Source organism: Pongo abelii, chromosome 21, assembly GCF_028885655.2.
Source record: "Pongo abelii isolate AG06213 chromosome 21, NHGRI_mPonAbe1-v2.0_pri, whole genome shotgun sequence".
NCBI classification, from domain to species: Eukaryota; Metazoa; Chordata; class Mammalia; order Primates; family Hominidae; genus Pongo; species Pongo abelii.
This window is the reverse complement of record NC_072006.2, coordinates 590,508-600,746: the sequence shown is the minus strand read 5'-3', so window position 1 is coordinate 600,746 and position 10,239 is coordinate 590,508. Positions and strand designations below refer to the sequence as shown.

Genomic DNA, 10,239 nt, shown 5'->3' with positions numbered 1-10,239 from the left:
GAAGTCATCAGACTTCTGGCAGGTTTATAAGCTGAAAACTTAACAGAGAACTTTATATTGGGTAAATATTTATCAAAATCATCAATCAGAAAAAAAAATCCACTTTTCTCCTTCAAGCAGCTTTCTTATTCTACCTAAATTAACTCTATAGAATTTTTAGTGAAAAGGTGCTAGAGGAAAAAATCACTTGTGTTTAACAAGTTAAAGTAGCTGAGACTTTCAAAGTCCTCTACTCATTTATTTCCCTTTTGTGTTCAGTGAATATGGAATATGGCCACATCTCTCGTTCAGTCTAATCTATGCATACCCCAGACATGACATGACTTACTTTTTTTTTTTTTTTTAACTGAGACAGGGTCTTGCTCTGTTACCCAGGTTAGAGTGCAGTGGTGCAATCATGGCTTACTGCAGCCTTGATCTCCCAGGCTCAAGCGATCCTCCCACTTCAGCCTCCCAAGTAGCTAGGATCACAGGCACATACCACCACACCCAGCTAATTTCTATTATTTTAAAAAATTTTTTTCTTCAACTTTTATTTTAAGTTCAGGGGCACATGTGCAGGTTTGTTACATAGTAAACATGTGCCATGGTGGTTTGCTGCACAGATCATCGCATAATTTTTATTATTTTTTTTGGGGGGGTGGAGATGTGGGTCTCCTTATGCTGCCTGAGCTGGTCTTCAACTCCTGAGCTCAAGCAATCCTACTGTCTTGGCCTCCTAGGTGTTGAGATTACAGGCCTGAACCACCACACCCAGTTGATTTACCTTTTTGAAGGTACTAGTTCAAAGGTGAGTTTATCAGTGTATGGGTAATTGACAACAGATTTTTTTTTCAATATTTGCAACTTGAACGTATAAGATTTCAAAGTCAAGAGATAGAGCTTCTCTTTATCTTCCACCCTTCTGCTACCTGAAGCACAACTATCTGCTAACTAAAAAAAGATATATTAATACCTTAAAACAGTTCTCTAGAAACCTCAGGTTATTATGAGCAACTATGAAGCTCTTATCCAATGTTTCAAATTCCATCTCAAAAATCACCTCCTTTCTGAAGCCTTTTCTCATATTACCTGCCACTCCAAACACCTGGCAGAAGTAGACACATTCTTCTGTATTCCTTAGCATCCCTCTTATCATCTGAAGACAAAGTGTGTGCCCAGTTAATCTGAGTATTTTCAACTTATATTACAATGTCTAGCTCACAGTAATACAGTGACTAGTGAATAAATAATCCATTGCTGATTAATATGTATGAATTAATTAAATAACAGACTCAGTGAATTGATTCTGCTTGTTTTTTAAGGGGGCAAAGGGTGTGCATTTTTTTAATATATATGTACAAAATTTTGAAGTTCAGAATACACTTTTTAACCCACTTCTAACCCAGGACCTTGGGGGATGGGTTGGACCTGTGTCACACGAACGACAGTAACCGTGTAATAAGTAAAACATAAAGTTAAATTAAAAGCCTAGGACAGCCGGGCATGGTGACTCACACCTGCAATCCCAACAATTTAGAAGGCTAAGATGGGAGGATGGCTTGAGCCCAGGAGTTCAAGACCAGCCTGAGCAACAAAGTGAGACTCTGTCTCCACAAAAGATAAATTTAAAAATTAGCCAGGCATGGTGGTGCACACCTGTAGTCCCAGCTTGGGAGCCTGAGACATCAAGGCTGCAGTGAGCCATGATCATGCCACTGCACTCTGACCTAGGGGAGAGCAAGACCCTTTCTCAAAAAAAAAAAAAAAAAAAGCCTAGGACACATAATATGGATGAAACTCACAAACATAATGTTGAACAAAAGAAGCCAGACACAAAATAATGCACATGGTCTGATTCCATTTATATAAAGTACAAAGACAGGCAAAACCCTTCTAAGGAGTTAGAAGATAAGATAATGGTTATCCTGGGCCTGGGGTCAGGGGTAGTGGGGCAGGCAGTGGCAGTGATCATAACTGAAAGGAATAACTAAAAGGGGTCACTAAGGGGCTTCCAAGGACTGGTGATGTCCTGTTTCTTCAACTGGGCACTCTTTATATGCTACTGTCTATATACTCTGTATACAGGTGTGTTCAGTTTGCGAAAACTCAGCTATGCATTCATGATTTGTGCTCTTATCTATATATATTGTGTATATGGGTGTGTATATATATGATACACATTTATATACACACAAGTCACTACATATAATTACAAGTTTAAAAATTAACCTAGGCCAAGAAGAACGCTTAAAACCAGTTGAATTCTTTAGCACAATGCAGATATTTTCAACTGAAAAGAGAAAAACCATATTGGTATAAATAGATAGAGCCATAATTCAAGGTCACACATAAAATCTTGACCACAGGCTGGGCACGGTGGGTCACACCTGTAATCTTAACACTTTGGAAGGCCGAGGCAGGTGGATCACAAGGTCGAGAGATCAAGACCATCCTGGCCAACATGATGAAACCTGGTCTCTACTAAAAATACAAAAATTGTAGTCCCAGCTACTCGGGAGACTGAGGCAGGAGAATCACTTGAACACGGGAGGCGGAGGTTGCAGCAGTGAGTTAAGATCGCGCCACTGCACTCCTGCCTGGGGACAGAGCAAGACTCCATCTAAAAAATATATATGTGTGTGTGTGTGTGTGTGTGTGTGTGTGTGTGTGTGTGTGTGTGTGCACTGACCACAGTCTAAGTTCTAATGGGCCATGAGCAGGGTTTCCAGAGAGCGAAGGTTAAATACTTTCTACCCAGGATGAGAGCAGATTTGCTCATGGTGTTAAGAGGTAGGGAAGTGGGACCAGACGACCCTTCCCATCATTGACAAACGGTACCAAATGAAGACATTCTGTTTCAAGTTTTTAATGATTTTATTTCAATTATAATATCCTATATTTGCCAACAATGTTCAACTAACCTTTTTAAATTAAATGTACTTTCAAACCCATAATAATTCCTGAATATGGTAATGTTTAAGCAAAAACAGATTCAACTTCTAAGTTTTATAACTTCTTTATTAAAATTTAAGTGTTCACAAGCCTTTTAATGCAAATCGCTAAAGCCTGTATTATCTTGCATGAAATCCCTCCGTGGAATGTCATTTCCATGTTTGTTTTATTAACCACTGTATTCTCGGAGCCCAGGCCCGTCGGGAGGACTGTAGAGCAGTAAGCACTCAACAAATGTGATTAAATGAACAAAGGAGGCTTGGGGAGGTTGTGTAAACTGCCGAGGTCACCCACCCTTCCTGGGTGGCCCCAGCCCTCTTTGAAAATAAATCTAACAGGAAGGCGACTGGCGGGACCGGTGGTGATCCTGAGGTGAGCCACGCCAGGTGTGGCCCAGACTTCCGCATGCAGCCTGCCTTTGGGTCTCCTGGAGTCTCCCCTGGTCGGGAGCCTCAGCCTTCTGGAGACTGACACCACCCTCTTACTCAGAGACGAATCGTTTTGTTGTTGCCGCCACCTCGCTGACCACAAGTGCTCCGGGGCTCTTTCTAAGGGAGGCAGCTGTTCTAGCCGGGAGGCTGGAGTCTCCTGGGCCTGGACGCACTCCGGGGTGTGAGTGATGGGCATGCCTGAAAGGAGGGGAAGTGGCGCGGCTTTAATCATCTGGGCTAGTCCCCGGCGGGCCTGGGGGAACAGGGAAACTGGAGGCGGCCTTAAAGCGGCAGGATGAGACATCGCAAGAGGAGCTGCAGATACTAAGCGTGCGCCCCGGGTTCTCGCCGCCTTCTCTCCGCAGAGCAGCCCTTCGGCCACCCTTTGCCCTTAAAAATCTGCAGACTGCGCCTCCTCTCCGCGGGAGCGAGACCTAGCAGGCCCGGGGCTGGGCGTGCCCTCGCCTGCCCCGCCGCGCGCTGCCCTCAGCCGGGCCGCTGGGGGCCGTGCAGTGCCCCGGGCACGCCGCGCCAGGCTGGGGGCCGGCACCCAGCCTCCGTGGGAGGTCCCGAGGCAGCTTCGCCTGCTCGCCCTGGCTCCAGCCCTCACCTGCCGCAGCCTTAGCTGAGCAGCCGCCGCCACTGGGCGTCCACTTCGCCAGCGCCCGCTCCTCGGCTGGGCCCGGGGTACTTTGTAGGGACGCAGCTCTCCACGTGCGCGACTGCGAGGCTGGACGCTACAGGCTCCTGGAAAGGAGGTGGGTGCTCTGGAGCTAGGGCTGGGGAGCTAGAGGTTGGGAGGCTTTGATGGGCACCAGTGGCTCCTGAACCCCCTTACTCCCTTTCTTTCTGCAGCCTCTTGTACTTAAATAGCTGTTGATTGAAAATAATTTCGTCTGGATGTGACCACCTTCTCCGGCCCTACGCATCTGCCCGCAAAATACTTTCAGTTGAGCCGCAGGTGCTGCCTTAATGGGAGTAAGGGGCATGCTTTATCCACCCAACATCCGCCCCAGGATCCTGCAGAGCTGGCAAAAGACAGGTCGGGTGGCCTTCGAACACCAAGTACCTTCAGATATTCCAGGGGAAGGGTTGGGGACTGTTTCCCCCTCATCTTTCCTCCTTCCGCTCTCCATCCCTCCATCCCTCCTTCCCTGCTTTCGTTTCCTTGATTTTCTGCGAAGGGCTGTTGAGCACTCTGCCAGTAACTTTGCTTCTTGTTTGGTCTCCTTAGATGCGTTTTCCCGGCTGAAGTTTGCTGCTATCCTTGACAAGTAACAGCTTGCTGCAGACTAGACGTTCACTCAAAAATGAAGGCGCAGAAAGATAGGAAAGGAATGCAGGAAAACCAGCTTGGCTAATTTTAGCCTGCATTTTGTTGTAAGGGGAATCAGCATCTATTGCCTGAATAAGTAGTGTTTTAATCACCCAAGTTAGGAAAAGACCTTATATCGGATTGCCCAGTGAAATAAGCAATAAGGAATCACCTTTAAAAGTTATTTTCTTTATATACAAAACATTTTAAATAACTAGACCTCACAATCATAGCATTTAAGAAATTGTAAGGATCTTAAAGTCGAACAGTTCAATGCCAAGTTATGAGTTTGACGATGAATGGGCATCTTTTGTCTCCTCACTGGGCAAGATTTGTGTTGATAGAAATGCTTAGTAAAGGCTACTGAGAATTTAGTTCATGTAGTTTGAGGAGTTTTCTTTCATTTTGGCATTGCAACATTATCAAAGTGGTTTCCCAGTGTGGTGGATAAGAGTTTGAAATAGAAAGGCAGACCTGGATTTCCATCTGGGCTTCAGCATCTAACTTGCTGTGTGACCTCAGGCAAGTTGCTTCATCTCTCTGAGGCTGTTTCCTCATTTCTAAATGAGATTGCTGGGAGGATGAAAAAGGGATAACAGAAGACAGGAGTTAACACAGAGCACATCATACAGTCAGTAGGTAATAAATGATACCTGAAGTTGATGACGACAGAGGCAAGCAGTTAGGCCTAATGCAGTCACTGAATGGCACTCCTCATGAAGAGGGTTCTGTGTGGATCTCTGTGCCTGGGGAAGAGATGCATTGCATTATTGCATGCTTCTGATATAAAAACATAAGGAGCGGCTGGGCGTGGTGGCCCACGCCTGTAATGCCAGCACTTTGGGAGGCCAAAGCGGGTGGATCACGAGGTCAGGAGTTCAAGACTAGCCTGGCCAGCATGGTGAAACCCTGTCTCTACTAAAAATACAAAAATTAACTGGGCATTGTGGCACACACCTGTAATCTCAGCTACTTGGGAGGCTGAGGCAGAGAATTGCTTGAACCCGGGAGGCAGAGGTTGCAGTGAGCTAAGATCGTGTCACTGTACTCCAGCCTGGGCGACAGAGCAAGACTCCATCTCAAAAAAAACAAAAATGAAAACATAAGGAGCTACTTCTGAACTCTTAAATTTCATCCTCACCCATAAAATCTGTCCTAAATCTGTTCATATTTGCAGTATTTAATTTATCTGTGTAGCATATTTTGAGATTCTCTCATGCTTACAAATGAGTCGTTTCAAATGAACACGCAGAACAGATATGACACTGGTTGTTTAATTATTATTAAAAGTAATGTTCCTCGGATATTACCGTCATCCCTGGTTTAATATTGATCTAAGTAGGTTGAAGGGAAGAAATGAGTATACCCACAGACCAGCAACATCTGGAGCCTGTTAAGAAATGTATGGCCCCTCCCTAGACCTGCTGAATAGAATCTGCATTTTAATAGGATCCCTGGGGGATTTATGTACACCCTCAGAGAGGCCCTTTCTTAGGATTTTGAGTGCATTGATGTTTCTCAAAAATAGGCCTTATGAAAACATGAATTTCTCATAAGCTGGCTTTACATAGTAAAGTGAAAAAGACTCATTATCATTTAAATAATTTTTACTTTAAATGTTTAAAACAGCCAGGAGCTGTAGCATTATTTCTTTCTGTTTAAAAGTAAGAGAGAGCTGACATCTCAAGTTTTGTTTCAGTTCTGCCAATTTGGATTCCAGTGTTCCAGTTACCCCCTGAAATATTTCAGTTGTGAACGTTCTTTCCTGCTAGCTTCTCCAATGAGGGGAAAACTATGGGTTTGAAATTCACACCCCTATCTGTACTTTGAAGAGCGAGCTTTTTATATCTGTTACTCCTGTTTTTAAATCTTTTGCCAAAGATGCATCCAAATTTTTAATTGGTGCATTTATAATCAATTTTTACATGATATAGAACAATAAGTAAATCAAATACATGGCAATAATTATTAATGATGTGTATCTATATGCATTTAAGGTAAAACTATATATTATAATGACTGAAATAGGAATTATTTTGCTTTTTTTATTTTTTGAGCTTTATTATGGGAAGATATAAATTTTTGTAGGAGGAATGTAATAATATACATATATTAAAGATATTAAAGGTAAGAGGCTTTAATGGCATCCTTTTTAAACATCAACTTTATTAAAGTATAATTTGCATACAACAAAATATGTTGAACTATAAAATCTGCGCATTTTATTACATGCAAATTATACCTTAATAAAACTGATTTTTTTAAAAGATAACATGGAAGATTGCCTATTGCCGGAATAGTTGAGAGAAGGTCAAAAGAAGTCAATAGAGAGAAAATGAGGATTGAAGCATTGGGTGGACAAAGGAAATACATAGCCAAGTGGTCTTGGAGAAGTGGGTGAATGGAAAAATGAAGTATGTAAATTTAGATGATTTGAGACCATTTTTATAAAACTTTTTGTCTTTAAAGTTAAGATGCTGAATTTAATATCTGGAGCACCGGGAACCTTGCAGAGTGTTTTGAAGAGGAGGTTACAATGAAAAACAGAACAAAAAAGAAATTTTGCTCTGCAAGTCTACTGACACGTCCCGTTTCCTTCCCACATTCCAATCTATGTCTGCCTTTGTGTTCAGCAGACACCAGCATTTGCCACAATGCTGTCATCCACTGACTTCACATCTGCTTCCTGGGAGCTTGTGGTCCGTGTTGACCATCCCAATGAAGAGCAGCAGAAAGACGTCACACTGAGAGTATCTGGAGACCTTCATGTCGGGGGAGTGATGCTCCAGTTAGTAGAACAGATCAGTAAGTTTCTCTCGCTTTATGGTTTCTCTGTATTGGAAACCCTGTCTGTTGCATCACCACTAATGACTGGTCTAGGTTTTTCTGATCATTTATCTTGTAATGGCCTGGAGAGCAATCCCCCACCCCTCATCCCAGAGGAGAGAAAGAAATGGCCCAGGCCAGGTGCCGTGGCTCACACCTGTAATCTCAGCACTTTGGGAGGCCGAGGTGGGTGGATCACCTGAAGTCAGGAGATCGAGAACAGGCTGGCCAACATGGCAAAACCCCATCTCTACTAAAAACACAAAAATTAGCCGGGCATGGTGGTGGGAGCACGTAATCCCAGCTACTGGGAAGCCTGAGGCAGCAGAATCACTTGAACCCGGGAGGCGGAGGTTGCAGTGAGCCAAGATCGTGCCACTGCACTCCAGCTTGGGCAGCAGAGCAAGACTCGGTCTCGGGGGAAAAAAAAAACCTTGAGTCTTTGGTGGCAAGCTAAAGTTCCCATTAGGTATAATGTTGGACTTCAACAGGGATGGGACCCATTCCACTGGTGACATCTAATGTGACTTTAAGTAGCTTGGCATTAGACTACTATGTTAATTCTCTGTTAATACTTGATAGCTTAGTGATAAATTGGTGCTGAGGAGTCTTTTAACACTTATCCACCGTTTACTACGCTCCCTGTTTAAACAAAGAAGGAAATTTTCAGGGTTACACTCTTCACATCAGGAGTCAACATTATCAACCTAGAATTTAATAACATTCTATTTTCTTTGTGCTTCTTTTACCTTCTATTTAAGGCCTTAGATGCTGGCTTTTCATTTGCTCTAGCGAGATAGTTTTTTTTTGTCAGTAAGTCCTTATTGACATATAATATACATACAGAAAAATTCACTTATTATAAACAAGGCTTCACTTATTATAAACAGTTCAATGGATTTTCACAAAGACTTGTAACCACTCAGATCAAGAAATAGAACATCAACTGTTCCCCACCCAAGCCCCATACCCCGACCCCTCCCAGTCACCACTACCAAAGGTAACCACTGTCCTGACTTCTAACACCACAGGAATCATTTGCTTGATTTTGAACTTTACACAAATGAGATTATAAAGGATATACTCTTACACATTGATTTTCTTTCACTCAACATTATGTCTGTGAGATTTATCCATACTGTTGCATATTGTTTTTGTTCGTTTTCATTGCCATATAATATTCCATTGTATGAATATGCCACAATTATTTATCCACTTACCTCTTAATGGACATTTGGGTTGTTTCCATTTTCATGCACTTACAGAAAGAGCTGCTATAACACCTGTCTTTCAGTGATCATTTCTGTTGGGTGGTATAGTTCAGAGAAAAAAAATGCTGATTCAGAAGGTTTTCCAAAATAGTTGTGCCAATTTATGCTTCTACTAACAGCATTAAGAGGAGCGTTTTCTGGCTGGGAGCGGTGGCTCATGCCTGTAATCCCAGCACTTTGGGAGGCTGAGGTGGGTGGATCACCTGAGGTCAGGAGTTCAAGACCAGCCTGGCCAACATGGTGAAACCCCATCTCTACTAAAAATACAAAAATTTCCTGTAATCCCAGTACTTTGGAAGGCTGAGGTGGGTGGATCACGAGGTCAGGAGTTCAAGACCAGCCTGACCAACATGGTGAAACCACGTCTCTACAAAAAATACAAAAATTAGCTGGGCATGGTGGTGCGTGCCTACAATCCCAGCTACTCAGGAGGCTGAGGCAGGAGAATCGCTTGAACACGGGAGGCAGAGGTTGCAGTGAGCTGAGATTACACCACTGCACTCCAGCCTGGGCAACAGAGTGAGACTCCATCTCAAAAAAAAAAAAAAATTAGCCTGACATGGTGGTGTGCACCTGTAATCCCAGCTACTTGGGAGGCTGAGGCAGGAGAATCGCTTGAACCCAGGAGGCAGAAGTTGCAGTGAGCCAAGATCATGCCACTGCACTCCAGCCTGGGCAACAGGTGAGACTATGTCTCAAACAAAAAAAAAAAAGGGTTTCTAATTTAAAAAGAGAAAGAAAAAATCATTTAAAGAAAAATAAGAAAACAAAGATACTGGTAGCTCTTCATTTTGCAAAATAAAAGATTGAAAATTGACTCCAATATTGATGAAGGGTAAAGATTCTATTTTAATGCCAACGTTAAAGGAAGGGAAAGATTGGCATTGGTGCTAACATTGAGAGGGAGAAAATATTTTAACTCTGACTTCATTTTAGACACTTTGGATATGGTGGTACTGATAAAGAGTTGGACGTTACTGAGAAGAATGAAATGTCAGTTGTACCATACTTCTGTGTGGACTTTGATTGGAGGCTATTGCTACTCCCTTGTGACACAGTGGTATAAGGATACATTTCTATAAGAGAAATAATCTTGATTAAACAAAGTCAGATGCTTTCTCAGAAAAGGCCATGGCACAGAGAGATTTTAGCGAAGAGAACTTTAGCATTCATTGTGAACACATTTTTATGTTTCTTTTCCTCCACAGTATCTAAATGTAAATGATAGTAAGGTTTAGTCCCTATTTTTCTTTTTTCTTTTTTTTTTTTTTTTTTTTTGAGATGGAGTTTTGCTCTTGTTGCCCAGGCTGTAATGTAATGGTGCGACCTTGGATCATTACAATCTCCACCTCCCAGGTTCAAGTGATTCTCCTGCCTCAGCCTCTGGAGTAGCTGGGATTAACAGGTGCCCACCACCACACCCGGCTAATTTTTGTATTTTTAGTAGAGACAGGGTTTCGCC

The 10,239-nt window shown here is 42.7% G+C and overlaps 1 protein-coding gene across 2 annotated transcripts in view; it reads left to right on the top strand.

Moving 5' to 3' along the window:
- Positions 1-3,332: 3,332 nt before the first annotated feature.
- FERMT1 (FERM domain containing kindlin 1) overlaps positions 3,333-10,239 on the top strand; it is a 48,070-nt gene continuing 41,163 nt past the window's right edge. The window contains exons 1-2 of one of the 2 annotated variants that reach the window (XM_054541544.2): positions 3,333-4,123; positions 7,314-7,485. In XM_054541544.2, the coding sequence (XP_054397519.1) occupies positions 7,335-7,485 (151 nt within the window). In that variant the 5' untranslated portion in view covers positions 3,333-4,123; positions 7,314-7,334. 2 annotated transcript variants of the gene reach the window in all.